The sequence below is a fragment of the Periplaneta americana genome, chromosome 6, assembly GCF_040183065.1.
Source record: "Periplaneta americana isolate PAMFEO1 chromosome 6, P.americana_PAMFEO1_priV1, whole genome shotgun sequence".
NCBI classification, from domain to species: domain Eukaryota; kingdom Metazoa; phylum Arthropoda; class Insecta; order Blattodea; family Blattidae; genus Periplaneta; species Periplaneta americana.
The window spans coordinates 101,827,617-101,849,903 of record NC_091122.1 but is presented as its reverse complement, the minus strand read 5'-3'; the positions used below and the strand labels follow the sequence as shown (position 1 = coordinate 101,849,903).

At 36.1% G+C, this 22,287-nt stretch overlaps 1 protein-coding gene across 4 annotated transcripts in view; it reads left to right on the top strand.

Annotated features, from left to right (window-relative positions):
- The window catches only part of Ercc1 (DNA excision repair protein Ercc1), a 36,560-nt gene extending 16,788 nt beyond the window's left edge, over nucleotides 1-19,772 (top strand). For 2 of the 4 annotated variants that reach the window (XM_069828594.1, XM_069828593.1), the window contains 2 exons: nucleotides 11,423-11,608; nucleotides 19,307-19,772. In XM_069828594.1, coding sequence (XP_069684695.1) covers nucleotides 11,423-11,608; nucleotides 19,307-19,546 — 426 coding nt within the window. In that variant the 3' untranslated portion in view covers nucleotides 19,547-19,772. The other 2 variants (XM_069828596.1, XM_069828595.1) reach the window with 2 other exon arrangements.
- Nucleotides 19,773-22,287: the final 2,515 nt, after the last annotated feature.

The window sequence follows — 22,287 nt, the reverse complement described above, 5'->3', positions numbered from 1 at the left end:
CCTTGTGATCCCTATCGTAGTCCATGTTATGATCCTTGTTGTCCATGTTGTGATTCTTATTGTGGTCCTTTTCGTGGCCCTTATCACCTTAGTGGTCCTTGTTTGTCTTTGTTATGTTCCTTATCGTGATCCTTGTCTTAGGCCCGATTGCATAAAACTTGCGATATCTACTACATAGCTATCCATTTTATATCTTTTTTCTAATGGATAAACACACGTCCGTTTCTGAAAGCAAATCTACAGATGAAATAACAGTGCATTGGATAAGAAGTTACTTCTGCTGCTAATAGATGTCGAGACCTGTATTTGCATGGTTGTACCATGGTTGAATATCCATGGTTAGATTCTCTCTGATCACGTGGTCAGGGGCATTACATATTACTATTGGTCGAAATGTAAAATAAAAGTATTGCTATCGATATTACTTACACAATGGCTGCTAAACGTGGGAAGAATTTCGACGATTTTGAAAAGAACTTTCTGATTGAATTAATCGCCAATTACAAGCACATAATTGAAAATAAAAAGACCGATTCTGTAACCGTAAGAACAAAAAACAAAGCATGGGAAGAGATCACTATTAAATACAATGCGTCTTGCCGTACAGGGCCACGCTGTGCAAAGCAGCTTCATGCTTTGTACAACTGTATGAAAAAAGCAGCTAGAAAGGATTTAAACAGAGACAAGGTAAGAATAATTTTAAACATACAATGCTCGTCGAAAATGGTGAGTGTGTATGTCTTATGACAACCTGTATAAAATATTCGTTTCTGTTTAATTAATTGCAGATGGAGAGGTACAAAACTGGTGGTGGGGTATTCATTCCTAACCTGAGTGAAACAGGTTCAAAAATAATAAACTTGCTTCAGCCTCAGTTTGAACCACTAGAAACGGCATATGATTCAAGTGCACAGTACTTTGGTCATGGTAAGTCACTGTAAATATATGTAGGAAATCAGTCCTAAATATATGAACATCCCAGTAATTTTACATGTTTAAGTTTTATGTTATTACATTTACGTTTAACTTTCATTGTGAATGGGCCTTAAATTTCAATACTTTTTATTTTTAGATGATGTGATATACGAAGTAGGGGTGGATGCAGCTGACTATTCAGGAACATCTGGAGCATAAGACAATCAAGTAGACCTGTGTGTATTAGAAGATGCATCACTTCGTGTTTTGGACTCACAATCAGAAGAAACTGCAGTACCGGTACATCAACCTTCAACAGCCTCTACCACACAATCAACAGTATCATCAGTCCCTCATCTTACAACTATTTCAACACAAACAACACTAGACACAATACCACACCCTTCAACTGACACATCACAGTCAACACCAACTACCACACAGTCTCATCCTACAACTGGAACTTCACAACAGAAAGGTGCTGTACAAAAGTGCATAAACAAAAACAGTACGATCGAAATAAAACTGAAAAAAGCAGAAGAAGAAATACATTTAATTCAAGAATAACATAAGGTAAAATTACAGCATATGGAAATGGAACATAAAGCGAAAACGCAATTAATTGAGTATGAAATTGAATTAAAAAAACTAGAGATAGAATACAAGAAACCTGAATATAAAGCAAAATGTTGTTGTTGTTTTCTAATGCCAGGCGTTTGACAATAAAGTCATTTGACCTCTTGCACTCCAATACTTTTCAAAGATATTATCATGGCCAGCCACTGAAGCACAGATTTTGAGGTGTTCCGAATCCATCTCTTGGTCTGAGTCGCACAATGGGCAGATAGGGGACTGATATATTCCATAAAGCAAAATGTTTGGATTAGGCTATATTTTGTAATTTGTGTCCAATAAGTCCAATTATATTATAAGTATTAATTGAAAAATGTGTTAATTATTTCCATTTGTACTGCATTCCCTTCAGCATCATTGTTATGAACAGCATGGTCATAATCCACGTCAGGTAATTGTTCCTGTAACTCATCAGGTAGGTCATCTCTCTTCGCCATGTTATGTAGTACAGCTGTTGCTACTATTACAGCTGCTGTAGTTTGCAATTTTGTCCTCATTCCTAAAGACAAGCAAGGAAACCTCCTCTTCCATATTCCAATTGTTCTCTCCACACAATTCCTCGTCTTTGTGTGAGCTGTATTGTACCTGATTTCAGCCGCTGTTCCTGCATTAATAATAAGTGTCATAAGATACCTTCGCCAAGGATAGGCACTATCACCAAGAATTTAACTGCTAACTATTTCTCCTGTCTCTAAACAGGCACGAAGATGTGAAGAATCGAAAACAGTACTGTCATGAGTTGAGCCTTGCCACCGGGAAGCAATGTCACATATTTCTAGCTTTGCATTACACACCACTTGCACATTCAAAGAAAAATATCCTTTTCTGTTTCTATACACTTCGGCATTGTCTCCACCAGGAGACTGAATTCGCACATGTGTGCCATCCACACATCCGAGCACACCAGGAAACCCCGCTATATTAAAAAACTGTGTTTTAGTGTTAGTCACCTCTGCATCAGTTTCTGGCATTTTTACATAATTGGGTCGAAATAGGACGATGTAATGTGTCACTTTCCTAATGATCCTGCTAACTGTAGATTTATTAACATTTATACTGTCCCCAATCACAATCTGAAAACTGCCACACGCATAGAAACAAAGACATAAAAGCAGCTGGTTCATTCCTGATATCGCCATATTTCTTCTTGTTCTTGGTTCCAGATGTGGGCCAATTTCATGAAGGAGATTCATTACAAGTTCTTTCGATAACCGGAATCGTTTCTTGAATTCACCATCGTCATATACATCAAAAGAGTTATTTCGGTCATGAAATTGTCGGTGTCGTATCGGCATTAACATTTCTTCTGACGAGGAAGATGATGATGATGAGGATGAAGAAATGTTCATCTTGCTATTAATACAATATTTACTAGTAATTTGTAACATTTACGCATTCGCCATATTGTATAACTTATTCAGTGGATAAAGAGTTATTCCTTCATTTTTCGGGGGATAAGTTATTCTGAGATTTATACATTGGATAAACGCTATCTCACATTTCGGTAACACTTCTCCATTGGATAAAGCTATATAGTGGATATCATACGTTTCAGAAACCGGGCCTTAGTTGTGGTCCTGCTTATTGTAATGTCCCTTATCGTTCTTCTTGTTGTCTTTTTCATGGTCCTTACCGTGGTATTTGTTATCTTGGTCATGATCTTCATCATGGTATTTGTTATATTTGTCATGGTCCTTATTGTGGTCTTTTTGTGGCCCTTGTGATCCATGTCTTGGACCTTATCATAATCCTTAAGTCCATGTCGTGATCCTTACTGTGATCTCCTTGTTTTTGTCTTTGTCCTTGTTGTAATCTTTATAATTGTAGTTGCTGTTGTCTTCACCATCGTCCTTATCGTGGTTCTTGTTCTCTTTCTCATAGTCCTTATCATGGTCCTGGTTCTTGTCATGATCATTATCGTGGTCCTTATATTTGTCCTTTTCGTGATCCTTGTTATCTTTCTCGTGGTCCTTGTGGTGTTTATCATTGCTGTATATTTATCATTTCTTAATAACATTGTTTTTGTTTTCCCCCTACGATAAGTGACTTTTTGCCACATGGTTTCTTCCATACTTTCATAATAGATAAAACATAAAGGGATGTAATTAGGGACATGTACCAGAAATGGACAGATAACTAATAACATTTTGGAATAGGGTGAAAATACGCATGCAATGCCAGATTCTTCCTGCATGGTTACGTCGATATCGTGTGAACCATGGTTTAGAACTTAGACTTTCGAATCACCAAGAGACGTCTCATTCCTTTTTTGGGGAACTGTACATATATTATCAAGCAGTACATCTCACTTGACGATATGTGTCAGAGGAAGAACAATTGAGGACCGTTTTTGCAAAACTTGCTAACTGAAAAAACTAAATTTTACAGGAGAGACAAAACACTATAGTAAGCAAGTTTTGCTGTATGTCTCACTTATAGCAGAAAGCAAGAAAAAACTATCACACTTTGACACACTACAATGAAGAAAAATAACCCAATTTTACTAAGACGCTTTGAACATCGTGTAGAGGCCTGCCTTATGTTAACGAATCCATCAAAATCTCAATTTGCAAATTTTGCAGTTAGCAAGTTTTGCAAAAAGGTCCTCAATTGTTTGTATACATCTGAAGTCTGATTAGTGTAATATGTAGCTAGTCAGCAGTGTATGGAATGGAGGGGGAAAGGAACTGGCCACCTTACTCCATTACCTCTTGGCCTAGTTGCCTCACAAGTAGTGCTTTGTTGATATCACTTGCGAGGTTCAGACTTGTCTTTGTAAAGTTGACTAAACAACAGCGTAGGCTAATTATGGTTTCTACGTAATTATGCATAGGTCCTGGCAAAATGACATTTAATTACATAAATTATCTGAAGTCTTAGTGTAATATGTCACTAGTCAGCGATGTATGCAATGGAGGGAGAAAGGAACTGCCAACCTACTCCATTATCTCCTGACTTAGTTACTTCATGAATGATGCCTTATTGGCATCACTTAGAGGTACAAACCTGTCTTCGGACAGTTGACCAAACAACAACAACATATAAATTAATTCTGAATTGTACATAACTGATTTGTGTGTAATTCGCATTTGTAAGTAATAATCTTTTAAAAATCGAGTTTGAGTTATATGGAAGTCTTCCACATCCTCTTTACTCTGGTCGACTTCAAGGCAGTGGCAGCTCATGGCTGAAAATGAGAATGTGCTACAATATGGGAAATTTACTTTAAAAAAGTCTTTAAAATTTGGTTGATCCACTCACTACTGGAGCAGTATGAAGTTCATGCTGCAGAATCTGTCAATCAGTGTTTCCAACACATAAATTGTATCCCTGTCAGTCTAACACCTGGAAATCCGTCAGAATCCGTTAAAATTAAAAAGAAATAAGACCCACTTAATATATCTATATAAAAATAAACACATTAACGCAACTTTCTTACCAGTCTTGATTAAAATAATAATTCTTCCACATCATTTGCCTCTAGTTCTGCAGTTGATGTGCTGGGTTGACCTACATTGCCTAAAAAATTAAACAATTAAAAATGACAACAGTTAAAAAGCCATTTTTTTCCCCGTCTGCTACATTGAAATTCCGTCAGTTTTGACGGAACTGACGGAATTTCCATCCAGTTGGAAACACTGCTGCCAGTTACTTTGGAGTTCAACCCCTCCATGTTGGCAACCAGCAATCAAAATTTTAAATTCGAATAGCATTCTGGTGCATTCAAGCCATCTGTCGGAAGGTTGAAGGAGTAGAACAGGAGTGCAGCATCTTTTAATTAAATTGTATTAAATATAGTACATATAAATAAGCTAATAATAAATGTTATAAACAATACATTTCAGTTTTACAGGAAAGTTTAATAATTAGCATAAGAATAAAATAGTCGTCCATACATTCTGTGATCAGGACTTGTAAAATAGACACTAAAGCCCGGTTCAGACGGTGCGTGTTTCTATGATGGATTCCAAGGTGGCTGCTCTGATGGGTCGCCTGCGTGCTCACTAGCCGGAAGTAATGTCCTCTGGTGGCTCAGTGGATGGCTAGCTTGCTGGATTTCGAGGGTAGGTTCCTTGCTATTTTTCGTGATGGGTTGCAGGCTGGGTTGCTGAATATCACCACTGAAACCATGTCGCCATGTTCGTTGTTTTCCAACTAAACTTGTTTTTTTTTTCTATATTCTTTAGTTTCTAAGAAACAACAATTAAATATCGGAATTTAGCTGTTTTGCACTTATGGCATAATTACTTTATTGCGACATTTACTACTGTTAATGTACGACTTTAGTTGTTTTCCACTCAGGGTTTAGTTTCCTTTTGACCATGAGTGTTGGCCACAGATGAAACAGCAGATGATTTTCCAATAGGGATATCGTATGCGAAGTTTTACCGCTAGATGGCAGGAGCGTTCCATGCGGCGCAACATGTTGTAGGGCTATGTTATGTCATATGCTACAGTTGATTACGTTTTCCTGCTTGTTGGTTTTCTGTGCGTGTCAAAATTATATTTACAATTATTTTGCACAACCTAGTATAATTTAACATAATTCAATATATTCTTACCTCATAATTTAATTTAATTCACAATAAATAATAATGTAAACCTTTATAATATTGAGCGATTCCCCGAGATGGATGGGGAAATCTGCAGTATGCAGAATACAGATACGAGTAAATTGAATGTTCATGAACCTAAACGAGAACTCTGAGAACGAGGTGCACGAATAAAAAAGTAGGAAATATGTCGAAGGTGAATATTGCCCTCTTTAATCATTAGTATTTAAGAACCGTATGCTAAAAACAGGATATGCAGCCACCAATGTGTATGTGTGTGTGTGTGTTTTTTTTATAGGGAAGGGACTATCGAGATTGAATTCCTAGTATTTTTTTCTGTAGTTCCAAAAAGATCAAATGCAATTTTTAATAGGATGATATAATATGATCTCAGTAGTATCACGATTACTAGTGTGTTTTGCAGGTTAAGGACATAAAGTTTTGAATACTATGTAGGATGAGTTTGAAAATTTGAAGTTAAAACATGGTTTTAATAATTAAGGTACAGTACATTAAAGACATTAATTCACGAAATGGATTTCACTACAGATCATCCTGGATAATAAACTTCCCAGTTTATCGAGAGTTTACTGCAGGCGTAAACGTCGGAGACTCCTACAACTACTACATCATTTATAATCTAAGCTAACATAGCTCGCTGTCGAGATTGCATATGTTTTTATTAATTTTTCTTTTTCCTCTTCCAAAATGAAACTGTAGTCAACAATTCTTTACTTGGAGTAGTTACTTTTATTTAATAGCTAGCACTTTCGAGGCGCACTTTAATTACTTATATTTTTTAAGGTTTAAAGCATATATTCAGAATATTTTGGGACCTGATTGAAGGCAAAAAGCTTTCCCTGATGTTTACATATAGGAACATAACAAAAATTTGCCATTTTGAGTTGTTTTTAATAGTATTCAATATACTAGTACAATACGTATATCCTCAATGTTTATATATCGAAAAACAAATGCACACACAAAGCGCATCCCTCAAAGTACACGTGCACTATCTGTTGGTGCTAGTTCAGGATATCCCTATTTGAACTGTGAAAAGAGCCAGCTCCGTGTGAACAACTACCATTACCGTAGGCAACACGGGAGCCACCAGTGAGCACGCAGAGCACCCATCAGCATAGCCACCTTAGAATCCATCACAGAAACTAGCACCGTCTGAACCAGACTTAACTCACAAATAGTACATGACTGCTTCTCAAAGATGTCGTGACGTCCGCGTTGTTTGTAGACTGCAAACCATCTATACAAACAGTCAGTCACACCTGATTGGTTGTAGATTTTATAAAACGCCAATGCGAATGAGTCATTTCAATTCACTGCGTCATCTTGTAGCTCACACTGTTTACGCTCGTATAATGGGAAACCATAGATTACGTCATACAACAAGCGAATGTAAGCTCTCTGCGCATGTGCAAGGTTCGCTGCATTTCACTGCAGTTCACTGCGATAAGGAAGTCAGCACACATTACCGACTGGGACTTGCAGACGACGCACAAGCTATAGACAATAGCAGTTCCTGATTCTGTGTGCATTGGAACGCGTAACACGAATGAAAGAATGAAAATATAAATAAGATTATGCTAGGGACAGAAAATTAACTGTGTGCTGCAGCACTGCAGCACATATAAGAGTGGCCGCCACTGCTTCAAGGGAGATGACCAGCTGCACAGGGCATATGATTTGGTATCCATCAGTTGTGCGCAGAATCACTCTCAGACAGCCTTGATGTTGTTCATTCTGTAGTCACTTCTCTGGAAAGTCTACAAGCGCCAGTTGGAGCTGCAGCAAAGGATAAGCTCTCTTCCAGTTTGAAGAAAAACTCAGAACTCAAGACAATCAGTGTTATTAACAGAGTATCAAGTGAAAGTAGTACCGAAGTCTTTGAAATTGAGTTCACACCAGAAGATTTGTGCAAGTTTAAATATGCACCCATTACTACTTCATGTGAAGTTGAACGATCATTTAGTCAGTACAAAGTCATGTTACGCGATAACAGGAGAAGTTCTCTATTTGACAATTTGAAACACATGTTTGTTACTTCTTGTTTTGGGGATCTTAATTTGGAAAGTTAACAACAATATGTAATTTTCAATGTTTGAGTTATTTACATCTCCAGATTATTATACCTAGTTGTAGTATTGGATCCACAATATGGTATTTGATTTTGTAGGTAGTCAATCAGCAACATATTTGAAGAAAATGTAGGGAAATTCTGATATTATTATGTTACATATTTCTTGGTATTTCAATGGTTTTATTACTTATTTCAAGATTTTTAAATATATATACAGTAAAACCTCGATACGTGTCCGCTTATTATGCTATCCCGTGTAATATGCTTTTTTTTTTCGTCCGGTCCCTGTACATTTCATATATAATGGCCTTTATAAAATACCCCATTTTTATTGCACATAATACGCTATTTCTGTGGAATATTTTCGATGTAATTTTCTGCAATGTACTGTAACAGCAATGAAACATTTTGGCCATTGAACTTACTGGTGCCATTAACCTGAAAAGTATTGGTATTCGACCCTTTACCTTCGCATTTAAACCTTCATACTATACAATACCCCATCCTCTTGTTACACTCTCTTATTCGACCCTTTACCTGCGCGCTTAATGCTTACATTCAGTTAAAATAATCCACCCTCTTGCTAATCCTCTCTCTCTCAAACAGCATTCCTCACTCGACCATAATAAAATTCTGTAAATTTTTGCTGGTCATCTGTTGTCCTTATGTATTGAAGTGTCTATGAGTGCGATTACAATGAATGTTAAACAAAAAGTTTTTTCTGTGTCGGAAAAATTGGAAATCTTACGAAAGTACGATGAAAACAGTACTCTTAATCAGAAACAACTGTCTGATTCATTAGGAATCCCATCATCGACATTAAGAACGATAATAAAAAATCGCGACTCAATCACCACAGCTGCGACGTCAGGAGGGTGTAAGTGCAAGAGAGTGAAGTGTGGTAAACATGAGGACTTGGAGAACATGCATATGGCGAACAACTATAAATGACTCTTTTCGAAAGAATTAAGTACAGTACATGCATACAGTATCGTAAATGTCTTTTATTTTGAATAAATTTTATTCAGCTTCCTCCAAGTGAAGGCTGCCTAGAAGACAAAGCTTACCATAAAATTATTGTTTTTTTTTTTTAGTAAATGGTAGGTAAACAATTATAATGGAAAAAAAGAAAACAATGGAGAAGGAAAAGAAAAAGAAATAACACAATTATAAATAATTGAAAATGACTAAACAAAACATCATTAATTCCAGAAGAAACATAAAATTTCCTAGTATTTATTTGCTATCAGGTGATCACAGTCGTCTATTTAGCACTAGTTGCAAGTCCCAACTTAAATGAGCAGATCACCATAGGAAAGAGATCAATCTATTTAAGTGTAGAGATGGTTTCTTAGTATTTTTATAGATCCCTTCACTGCAGACAGAGATACTTCAGTGACAAGAGTCCTAGACCAAACTGTTGCAAAAAATGCGCGAATCTTTTTGTGATGGTCCCTCTAGCCCCAATCAGTAATCCAATAACTTGGATTGACGTTAGATGATATTTTTCCTTATAATATGGTATAGTGGGGTCGTATATGTCGTATTTTCCTGATGTACCTCAGCAGGTTGATTTTCGTACGTTTCCATCCTTACAGCAATTATGAATCTGCTTGTTGATCTTGTTGGGATAGCGATGATGTCAATGTGCCTTGAAGACCCATTTGTGGACAAACCATGGATCTCCTCTTGTACTTGGTAATTTTTTCCTCGTAGGGCCGATGCTAGGAGGGATCGAATCTTGTGGTGATGACTATTCCTCAGTAGTCCTCCATGAGGGCAGGCTCCCAGAATGTGTACAATACAGTAATTACATAATGGAGTAATACTGCATTACCATTCATGAATCATGTATTTCAATAATACGTAGATACTATATATAAGTCAGAATTAGTATACCCGCCTAATACGCGGTCCCGGTTAATACGCGGTCCCTTGAACATCATCTTATCGAGGTTTTACTGTATACTGATTTTTAGTCCCTAACCATCCGAGCTCTGATAATAAACATGTATAATATAAAAAGTTAACAATTAAGATAACTTGAAGTCCAAGTTCATGATTGAAGGGAAATTTTATATTAAATGTATATAGTTCATTTATGCTAAACATTGGTTAAAATACTGTGACAGCCGGGAGTCGATCGCGAGTCCCACAGAGGGCTGGGAGCGCGAGAGACGGGCGGCACGGCGGGGGAGGTTGCTCGCGCATTTGGTGCATGGGCATTTGCGGTGTGGTACAAAGCAAAGGGGACGCAAGGCTGCAGGTGCTGCGTTGGCGAGGTGAAGGGGGGAACGAAACCTCCCGAACAGAATCGTCCAGGAAAAGAAGCAGCGAGAACAGAAGTCGGTAGAAGCAGAAACTTCGAGAATCGTAGTTTCTGGAAAGTGTGGTTTAACTAATAAAAAACGAGCAGCCTTCGAAGGAAGCCAGTTGTTGTTGTTAGTATTGGACAGCGAGTTCAGCTTGTGAATCAGCAGCACCCAGGAATCTAGGGTTCAACATGCGAGTGAACTTGAGCAGCGTCCAGGCGGAAGCAACGCAGTTGGAAGTCTTGAGTTCGAGTGCAGTGGACTATCTCCAGAAGTCTTGAGTTTGAAATTCAGTGGACTGTCTCTGCAAGTCTTGGGTGAACTTGAGTGAATGAGCTAGAAGAACTAGCCAAGGCAAACGAACTGTGAACTGAGAACTGACAGTTTTGTGTTATAAATAGTGCTTTGTGAACATTAGTTGAGATTAGCAGTACATTGTTGTTCTCAATAATCAAAATGAATTGTCATTGTCGTCGGTGGAGTGCAATAACGAATACTGTGTTGCTGTGTGGAGTGAAGTACCCATTGTTGACGGAAGTGTTTAAATTCAGTTATAGAAAGTCATTATTGTTGTGAATAAAAGCAACATTATTATTGTTTGAATTAAAAGTTACAATACATTTGGACAAGTTAAAAGAAAACTTAAGTGTTCCCAGCTCTCTATATTCTATTAAATTGATTTCTAGCCATTCGAAAATTATCTTGCATTCAAACCTTATTTGTACATAGTTCTGAGTTGTGCGTAATTTAAATTACACCCTTTCAGATACATAAAGCCCAAGTTTTACAATGTTTTCATATTACTGCTGATTTATATTTGTTTATTTATGTGCCCAGTTGTTGAATGTGAGTAAATGAAAATGTGTTGTAAACTTACATTTCAAAAAATTAGATTTTTATTTTTTTCCTTCTAGGTGGACACAAAAGATCCGCATCATGCTCTCAAGAATCTAACCAGAATAAGCATTCTGACAGACGTGACACTGATGTTGGCATGGAGTGCAGAGGAGGCTGGACGGATAATAGAGACATATAAAATTTTTGAACATAAACCACCAGACCTCATTATGGAAAAACAAGAAAACAGTCCTTATCAGAAGGTACGTATAATATGTGTGAATATAACTTATTCTTAGCAATCGGGGAGTAAACTTGTGGCATAATGACAAAGTTCTTTCTTATCCCGTTCTCAGTATTCTGCTTCCTGAGTACATTAAATTAGATTAGATTATATAATATTACACTACATTACATCCAGATTAAATTGGCAGTATCTTGGGCGTAAGAGGTTTTGCGCGATTTTAGTATCTGCAAATAAATACCTCAAATGTTGGGAGGCAAAGAGAAAAAGAATATAATCTGGGTGACAGAAAAAACTGATCATAGAGTTATTAAATTAATAATCTCAGTTGTCTTCAAATAATAAATATTTGTTAATAACAGCCATATCTACAACTAATAATAATAATAATAATAATAATAATAATAATAATAATAATCTATGGTTCAAAAGTCCATGGAGGGCCAAGACTTATCAGCTAATTGCTGACCTCACATTTACATGCCTCAGCAGAGGTGAACGACCATCCAACCAGTATGGGAATAATGTATGGTCAGCACTTTATAGTTGACGCATGAAATAGCTGACATATGAAACCGAATTTCATTACTCATTGTAATTCCCCAAATTCATCACTAGGGCCCGGAAGTTCATGCCCTAAAAACTATAAAATATGCATGCAGATATGTTCTTAAAAACTTGAAAATATGCCAATAAATATGCACTATTAAATTAAAATAATTAATGTCCCTTGGCAGTAGACAAGACAAGAGTTAATATTAACAATAATAAACTTACATTATTCCTTAGAGGTTGAAGCAGAAGTGGTCCCATTGCCAGTGTTGACTGATGAATTGCAGTTCACAACCATCACTTTGCACAAATTTTCAACTGAAAAACTTCGTCTGTTTTCTCGCAAAACACTTTTATAACGTGAAAAACTTCTCTCCACGTCACAAGATGTTATTGGGGCATATTTAAATGATGTTAACTGCTCCACAGAGAGTCTCTTGGTGTGACAGACAGTTTTCCTTCGAGGATGTCTTGAATATCGCAGATCTGTTTATAACCAGAATTTTTTTTAAATTACATAATTCACTTTCTCTTTCACTTTTTGTCCTATACTACCAGGAACAGAACTTTGATTGCATATTGTTTTTTTTTTAAACAATAAGTGATTCATTTAAGGGAGATCCCACAGCTTCCAGTTACGTTATGGCTGTTGATAAGAGAGAAAAATGGGCAGATATGAAAACAAGATTCTCTTCTAACCCAGCACCCGACAGTTTCTAACCTCTTTGACTATTTCTACGTGCTGAGCATAATACAAAACTGCACCCAGCCATGTTCCCTATTGAGTTAACACTGGCGCAGGAGGAAGTGGGATATTAGGTGCTGTTGATCTAAACAACTTGACTCTTGAAGGAGATTTAACAAAAATTCTCTTTGTAGAGGTCACAAATCTATCTACCAATTGGAAATAATTATGTATTGTCTCAGCAATGCGTCGAAGAGCATGTGCCACATAAATTATATGAATTAAGTTAGGAAAAATATCTTCCAGTGTTTGTCCTGATTTTACTATATAAGTACCTGCATCAGTTACAAATAAAACTAGCCGGTCATATTTGATTTCAGATGGTCATAATAATTTCACGGAGTCCATCACACACTGGGTCACAGTTACATTGTTAGTAGCCAGCAATTCACATACATTAAGAAGTTAAGGTATCGTCTTTTGTTCCTTATTTAAGGCATCATTACACGCAAAGTTACTGCCAATATGATCCAGGTAAAAAAAAACTATAAAACTCGTTAAAATATGCCATATAGGCACTAAAATATTGAAATATGATGCATTTATCAAAATAACGAAAATATGTAGTTATATGCATAATAAAATCATGTTCAAATAGCTGAAAATTCCATAATTCGTGCACATAATGTATAAGCATACATTTTTAACCCCTAAGAAAAGACATGCAAATGCATGAACTTCCGGGCCATATTCATCATGATGCTGGTTGGGCACCAGTCCCATACACTGGCCTAAATTTCTTCTTCATGAGGACTGGAACCAGTGTTTATTCGATATTGCTAGTCCAGCACATGACATGTTAGACCATGCAGCTATGGTGCAGGATCTACAACTAATAACTTTGTGAAAAAAAAGTTCTTGACATTGTAAGAAAGCTACATAATTAATAAACATAAACTATTATAAAATAATAAATACTTAAAGTAAAGTGCACAACATGGATTCAACAAAGTTTCAAATGAAAACCTGGACAATTGTACCTTTTCATAAAACCCGCTTGGACGGATTTTCTCTTGTCAAAAAATAGGACATGTTCAGGGAAAAGAAGACATATAGTGGTAACCCTGCACAAGAGACTGCTAGCCCAGATCATAAATAACTAGATTGCTTAGTCTTAAAGATGTTGACAGCAACAACTTTCATCAATTTCACTATGCTAAGTTGTTTTTGCTTCACATGTGCCTAAAAATCCTTTGCCATATGAACCTGAGCAGCTATATACAGAAACTTGAGCTATACAGCATTGATTCGGAGAAATCCTATACAAAAAGCTTTTGAGAGGAAATTTTGAAAGTTACTTCAGCTCGTCTGAAGGCTCTTGTGTTATGACAGTGATTAGGTACCAGTATCATTCATTGTGGAAGAAAAAATTGAAGAAAGAATAAATGTTTGTGGAGTGCTTAAGAGGCCTAACAATGATAATATTCACTAATCTCTGATTGAACAGGATAATTTGTATAAATTTATTTATATGTAATCATTTAGTGTTCTCTCTTCATAATTTACTATATTGATAGTATTGTAATAGATTATTATTATTATTATTACTATTACTATTACTATTACTAAATAAGAATGTTATTCTTACATACTTATTAATATTTAATCCTATTGTGAACCTAAGATTTTTAACTGCTTTCCTATTTCTTCCCAAGCCTCCTGATGCATCTGCTGATATCTGCGATCATTGAAACTTGTAACATAAAGAACATAGAGGTTCTCATGCACCCACATCAATTCGATCGGTATTTTTCCGTATTGTAAGGAAAACTCACTCCACAGCCATCCGTCACACATCTCGAAAATGTGCAACAGCAGAAAAATGTGCTCTGTGTGAGGGACACAGTCACGTGATTCAAAGCCACATTGATGTCAGGGAAACGTGAGGACCCATGATGTGAGGTAAATGTGCGTCTAGCTCCTTCCATTTACTGGGAAAGGCATAGCACATATTTTCTTGAAGCGATCATATGCGTGAGCTCATGTGACATGATCGTAGTGCGTTTCCTCCTTTAATGATGCTGTTATTCCTTTAGAAAGAATAAAACGTTTCGTAACACATAATGATGCATTTGAACAGGTTGTGGAACTTATCACAATTTGATTGCATGGTTTATTCCTTACGAGCAAGCACTCCAAAATAACTGACATTTGTTTTTGTAAAATAATAACGTGATTAAATTAAGATCACATGATAAGCATACTCATTCATTCATTCATTCATTCATTCATTCATTCATTCATTCATTCATTCATTCATTCATTCATTTTATTCCATAGATCTTACATGAGCAATGAAGCTTTAAGATGTGGAACATGTCAACATTTTACAATATTACAATTACAATTTTTACAAATTTTTATAGTTTTACAATTTAGTAATTTTCTACAATTTTTACAATTTTGTACAATTTTTTTACATTTTGGCGAGATGTAGTGAGATGAGATGAGGTCCGAGGATTCGTGATTAAATTAAGATCACATGATAAGCACAAGGTAAGTCAATTTCGTACAATTTTGTGCATTGGAGTTCGAAATGTAATATATCAGCCAGCTTTGACTGTAAGCAGCTAAGATTTCCTAGAAATAATCTTACTTTCTTCATGATTGTGTGTTATAAATTTGATTCGAAGTGGCTTAACTATGTTTGTTTAGTCAACTGTCTGAAGACAGGTTTGAACCTGATAAGTGACACCAATAAGGCATCAGTCATGAGACAACTGAGTCAGGAAATAATGGGGTAGTGTGGCCAGTTCCTTTCCCCCTTCATTGCATACATCACTGACTAGTAACATATTACACTAATCAGACTTCAGATGTATACAAACAATAATTGTTCATCCTCTGTCACCTATCGTCAAGTGAGATGTACTGCCTGATAATAACAGGGGCGTATTTTGCGGACTACCGGGGCTACCGGCGGTAGCCCAAGGAAATTACAAAAGAAAAAGTTTATAATATAACATAATGTAATAATTTTGTATTATTAGTTTTACCATAGTAATTAAAATTAAAGTAATTGTTAGATTTATATGCGCTCTCTGCTCTCGAAAAGAAACAAGTTGTCAAGGCGGCATCGCTGGAAAAACCGCTTGCTACGTGAGGTAGCCTGTGACCGTTCCGCTCACGCTGTCTGCACAACTGCCCCCCCCCCCGCTCCCTACTGTTTCTATCGTGCAGTGTAGGCCATGAGTTGCCGCTCTCGTGATCGGTTTCTTCGCAGGCGCGAAGCAACAATACACTTAGTACGCTAGCTCTGAATGTGATTGTGTTGTTGCAGTGCATTATTTTAAATCTGTGATTTGTTCGAGTGTCTAAGAGTTATATTAATTGTGAATTATTAAGTTTTTAATTTCCCAATTAAGTGATATTGTGAAAAATATGGCAGAACAAGTTTCTGGAGAGGTTTGTGTTGAAAATGACTGTGTAATAAAAGGTTTATTAAAAGTGCCTTTTAACCGTCGTACATAACAACGAGAAAGTTGAAATTGTGAAAATGGAAAGACCATCTCCTGAGTTAAATTTGTCCATGGACGTAAAAGAAAAACAGTTTGAGTACACATGCCATTTCACTTCAACATCATATGGTAAGTGGAATTGGTTGTGTGGTACTTCTAAACTGTCTAAACTATTTTGCTGGCCATGTTTGTTATTTAGCCACGAAACTAATGTGTGGTCAAAAGAGGGGTTTTCTAATATGAACTCCCTTCGAACGGCAGTCCTAGAATACGACAAATCAAAAGCTCATATTTGTAGTAGCATGAACTTTGCAAACTTTGGGAAGACAAGAATTGATTTACAGCTAGATAAGCGAAAAGCTCTCACATCAACCAACACAATGCTCTTGTGAAAAAAAAAATCGGAAGATATTACTGCGTCTTATTAACGCAGTCTGCTTTCTAGGAAAACAAGAATTGGCTTTTCGAGGTCATAACGAGAGTGTGAAATCAGACAATAGAGGAAATTATATTGAATATTTAAGTTCCTTAAGTGAATTTGACCATTTACTGGCCAATCATCTTGAGAGCTCAACAGTATTTCGTGGTACTTCTCCCGCAATTCAGAATGACTTAATATTTGCTATAAGTGGGGTTATGATAAAGAAAATAAAACCTTTTGTGGCCATTGTTGTTGATGAAACAAGTTACTGCTCTAATCAGAGTCAATTGTCCACTGTTTTAAGATACGTCGACAGTACTGCCAATGTTCAAGAACGGTTTATAGGATTCACAAATGTCAGTTCGGACAAAACTGCTGCTGCTTTGTTTCAGCATGTGGAAGGTGTTACAGCAGAATACAATGTCAGCAATAAGTTAATTGCACAGACATACGATGGTGCTTCAATTATGGCGGGAAATATTAATGGCTTGAAAACAAAAGTTCAAGAAAAGTATCCTCAAGCACTATTTGTCCATTGTTACAGCCATGTTCTCAATTTAGTTTTGCAACAAACTACTTCATCCATTCCAGAATGCCGCATTTTTTTTCAAAACACTGTCGGGTTTAGCTGCATTTTTCTCATCATCTCCTAAAAGATCAGAAAACTCAAGGAATTTATGAACAAGATACTCCCAAAAGTAGCACCAACTAGATTGAATTTTACATCTCGGCTTGTAAATACATTAAAGGAATACAGAGAAAAACGGACTGCTTTCTTTAAAAATATCATTTGTAATGACTCTGAAGAAAACTGGGATGATGCTGTAATTGTGCAGGCTCAAGGATATTAGAATTTTTTCACACAGTTTCAGAATATATTTCTTCTTGAAGTCTATGCTAGAGTGTTCGCACATACAGATGTGCTCTACAATATTCTTAAAACAGAAAGTCTAGACATAGCATACTACTTGCAATACTTGCAAGAGGTATCAAAGTTAAAAAAATACTATATCCGAGTTCAGACGTAGTGGGTTTCCATCCATATGGAGTAATATGGAAAATGAAAATTCTTCAGCCAATACAATGGAACCACCATTAAAGCGAAGAAAAGGAGATGATGAATTGAAATACAGGCAGCTGTACTACAGCATACTAGATCGTATGCACATGGAAATTACTGACAGATTTTCTGATTATGGAAAGCTTCAGTTCACACATCTTCTAGATTCTCACAATTTTTCTGCTTATGGAGAAAACTTCCCGAATGAGGCACTAAACATATTATTTCAGTCCTATAACAGTCACTTTGATCAAGTACGTTTGAAAAATGAATTAAGTGTAATATATTCAGCAGAAGTCTTTGATTTTTCGAACAAACCTATCCATGAAATATTATCTGCCATATATGAAGAACAGCTGAACCAAGTTATTCCTGAAGTCCTTAAATTGGCAACATTAATTCTGACAATATCAGCTACGTCAGCATCGATAGAAAGAACATTTTCTGCGTTGAAGAGAATAAAATCCTACTGTAGATCAACTCTTACACAAGAACGTTTATCCGGCTTGGCACTGATGTCCATTGAAAAGTCATTTCTACAGAAACTTTGCAAGTGGCCCAACTGTAATTTCAATGACGAAGTCATCAACGTATTTTCGTCCCAATCAAGACGTCTGGAATTCACATAAATATGTAAGGAATTTTATTATAGGGATTTTAAAATATATTTTGTGTAATAATAGGGTCAGTGGTAGCCCAAACCCTTTAACCAGTATATGCCACTGGATAATAATAGATGTACACTGGGTGCAATAGAAATAGAGATACACAGAAGGCATGGCACATAAACTGTATTATTGTTCTGTTATCATTACATCTTTCAGCTTGTTCGTGTATGTCATCAATAAACTATAAATTTTATATTTATAATAAAATTGATACTTTTTTTGTTAATACAATGTGATAGGTAACTGGCAGTATATATTGACTGTAAATGACAGCATGCATATATAATTAGGAAGGCTGTGGAATACCATATAAACTGTAGTTTCACTATTTTCGTGAAGTATTCTTATTAATATTGTAAAATAAAAGTATATGAATAATTTAAAATCAATTCATATTAAATAATAACTGAACATGTTACAAAAGTCATATTACTTGTTTTTAAAAACTAAACTCAGGAAAATAGCTTTCCACCTCGCCATGTTTGCTGAAGTCTTCGGAAAACGATATAATTTCGTATTAGCATTTCTTTTTCAACCCAGTGTACTTGTCAGCCAGAACCTCAATCAGAGGTAGGCTTAATTATGAAGTTCCAAATTTCCTTTGCGAAAGTTTTACAGAATTGACTTAATTCGTTCTACCCATATATTCTTCAAATGCTATTAAATGTCATTTCAGTTATGTTTTTCTTATGTATGCGTTTTTTCTTCAGACCTTGATAAAAAATGTGTAAATGAAATTGCACTATAGTCTGAACTATGAGCATACCAGAATATCACAAGCTAATAATAATAAACATTTAATTCCTGTTACAGCTGGTAAATGCATTAACAAGCATTCGATCCATAAATCGCACAGATGCAATGACTCTTCTCACATCATTTGGTTCACTTGAGAAGATTGTGCGAGCATCTCCTGAGACATTGGGACTGTGCCCTGGACTAGGTCCACAGAAGGCTAGTCGATTACACAAGGTTCTACACCAGCCATTCCTCAGAGATGGCACTGTGAAAGGAAAGGGAAAAGGGAAAGGAAAATCATCGTTGAAGCACTGAAGGGATGTACTTTCCATTCAAATTGTAGACCAGAATAAGCTTATGTGGGATTAGTTGTCAGGGAAGAGAGTTTGTGGTTGTCAAAGACTTTTTTTGTATTATATGAAGTGTCGTATGTAATACAAGTGTGCAGGTTGTTGAGTCATTTAATGTCTTTTGTAAGGCTGTGAAAATTAGCAGTCCTCTGCTGAAAATAGTAACAAATATATTTTACTTTTATTACAGACATACATGTTAAACACTGTGTGCGAGCATTATGTGAATGTACATTTGTCGTCGGATAGCTGAAAGCACGGCAACCTTTGAGATTTGACTGTGTATTAGGGAGTATACATACATGAGGTGCTTATGTACATCACAAAAAACATTCGTTCACCACGTGGCTATCACATTGAGTTGTGACATTGATAATGATGAAAATCTGACGATGATAGAGAACTCAATGGTATAAATGCTCTACACAACAGTAATTGTAAGTAAATGGTTACAGTCAATGTTTCCATATCGTGTCATCCATGCTTGCAGGTATCTGGTGACAAGTGTACTAGCAATATGTAATGGTAAGTTTATCCAGGATTCATTGGTCTCCTACCTCTGCAACTGCTTGATCGATTTTCCTCCATGTTCGTCGAAGTTTCCTTTGAGTTCTAAACTTACGGAATGTGAAGCGTACTAGGCACCTCTTTAAAACTGAAATATTCTGTATTGATGTCATTCTCAAATTACCAATATGTAATTACCATTTTTAATCAACTGTGAGATTATTTTGTGACGTTGGAATTGGTGATAGCATAATGGTATTTTAAAGAGAATAATCTCGGCATTTACCAAGGGATGATCTAACTTGGCTTGGATCCAGGACAGAGCTTTGCACTCACTTATTTTGGTCTATTGTGCGCCACATACATGCGATGATTGCCCTTAAAGTTCGACAGCTAGATCATCCTGACAGCCAAGTCTTATCCGCAGATAATACTTGATAAACTCTGGGATCTGAAGCCCCAAGCTCTGTCTAATCTATATCAGCATTATAAGCCCCAAAATTTCACTCACTTCTGTGTCTCATTATTCTGTAGTGTTTCGGTTTATTTACTTGTAGGTGTGAGAGTTTCTCACAGACGTTGATTTTGAGTGTGTGAATGTACTTTTAAATTATTGTATATTTTAGGAACAGTACATAGCTCACTTTTATTGTTCTATTAAGTAATTTCATTTCGTTGCAAACATGTCGGATAAAGGAAAGAATATAATAGTTGAAGAACCATTAGTCTCTCTTCTTCAAGAAAGATCCAAGATAATATTTTTAGGACACAGCAGCACTGTTTCGTCACATGTTCTTGACGCATATTTAAAGATGGAAATAAGCTAGAAAAAACTTTCCAATTATATTATCTTATCAATTTGAAGTTTCTTATGATTAGTTCTATGTCACAATTGGAGTTTTTACCATTCCTGGAGAACAGAGCAAGAAAGAACGTGATGTTGATAGCCAAAGATGTTAGGTATGTTCATTACACTCTGGAATTAAATTGTGAATATTTCCACAAATCGAACCAGGGTTGCCTGAATAGAAGAGCCGTGCATTAGCACTTTAGCCACACATGCTGCGGAACAGCTTAAAACTCGCATTATAGTTGAAGAAACAACCTGTTAATCAGCCCAAGTAGAATTCTCAGATGCATACCACAAGTCACTCTAGTTTGCAGTAAACCATACTAGTGGCCAATTTACCAGTTACTTACTTAATATAATCATAATAGCTTGCATTAGTTGCAATACTAGTGAAGCATATGATACCAATGAACCTGACAGATCTGACACCTAGCACTGTTACATACAGTCATTCTCCATGTGAAGTATACGATTAATTCCACATATAAATTGCCCCTTAATATTTTATGGCTTTGTGTTAGTAGTAGGATTGCTTGGAGTTACATCTAGTGCACCAGTAACTGAATATCTTAGTGCCTCAACTAAAGTTTTAATAGGTAAAAAAAAAAAAAAAACTGTTGGTGATAGTTTTACAAGAGATATTTCTTCAAAACATTCCACATTTCTCCGATTAAACTTACTCATCGTGATTGTGTAACATAGATCACCTTCCATTGTGCACTAGAACAAAAAGCAAAAGTTTTGACATTACTACTCCTAAAGGTGCTTTAGATCAGAAGATTAAAGAATTAAAATAGTACCTACGGAGAACAATTTGCCTACTGAAGGATGCGCTGTAAGGAATGGTGAATGGGATAAAAGTTTGGTGCATACGATATCAGATTATAATATACAACATTAAGATATATGGATTGTGTGTGGAGACTAAGAGGAAGGTGGAAAATAGGAACGATTGTAATGGAAAAAGGCCTGTCTTTGGGCAGAAAACTATGAATGAATATAGAAAAAATAAGATGTGTATTATGGCATAGTGCAACATTTCTCAAACACAGATAAAAAGAAAACGTAAGGGAGACATTGTGAAATTAATCTTTCTTAAGTAAAAAATAATAGCCTTCATGCTTTGACACGGCCATTATTGTCCAGTGTTCATTTTGACTTTACTTATTTACTGGCTTTTAAGGAACCCAGAGGTTCATTGCCGCCCTCACATAAGCCCGCCATTGGTCCCTATCCTGAGCAAGATTAATCCACTCTATATCATCATATCCCACCTCCCTCAAATCCATTTTAATATTATCTTCCCATCTACGTCTCGGCCTCCCTAAAGGTCTTTTTCCCTCCAGCCT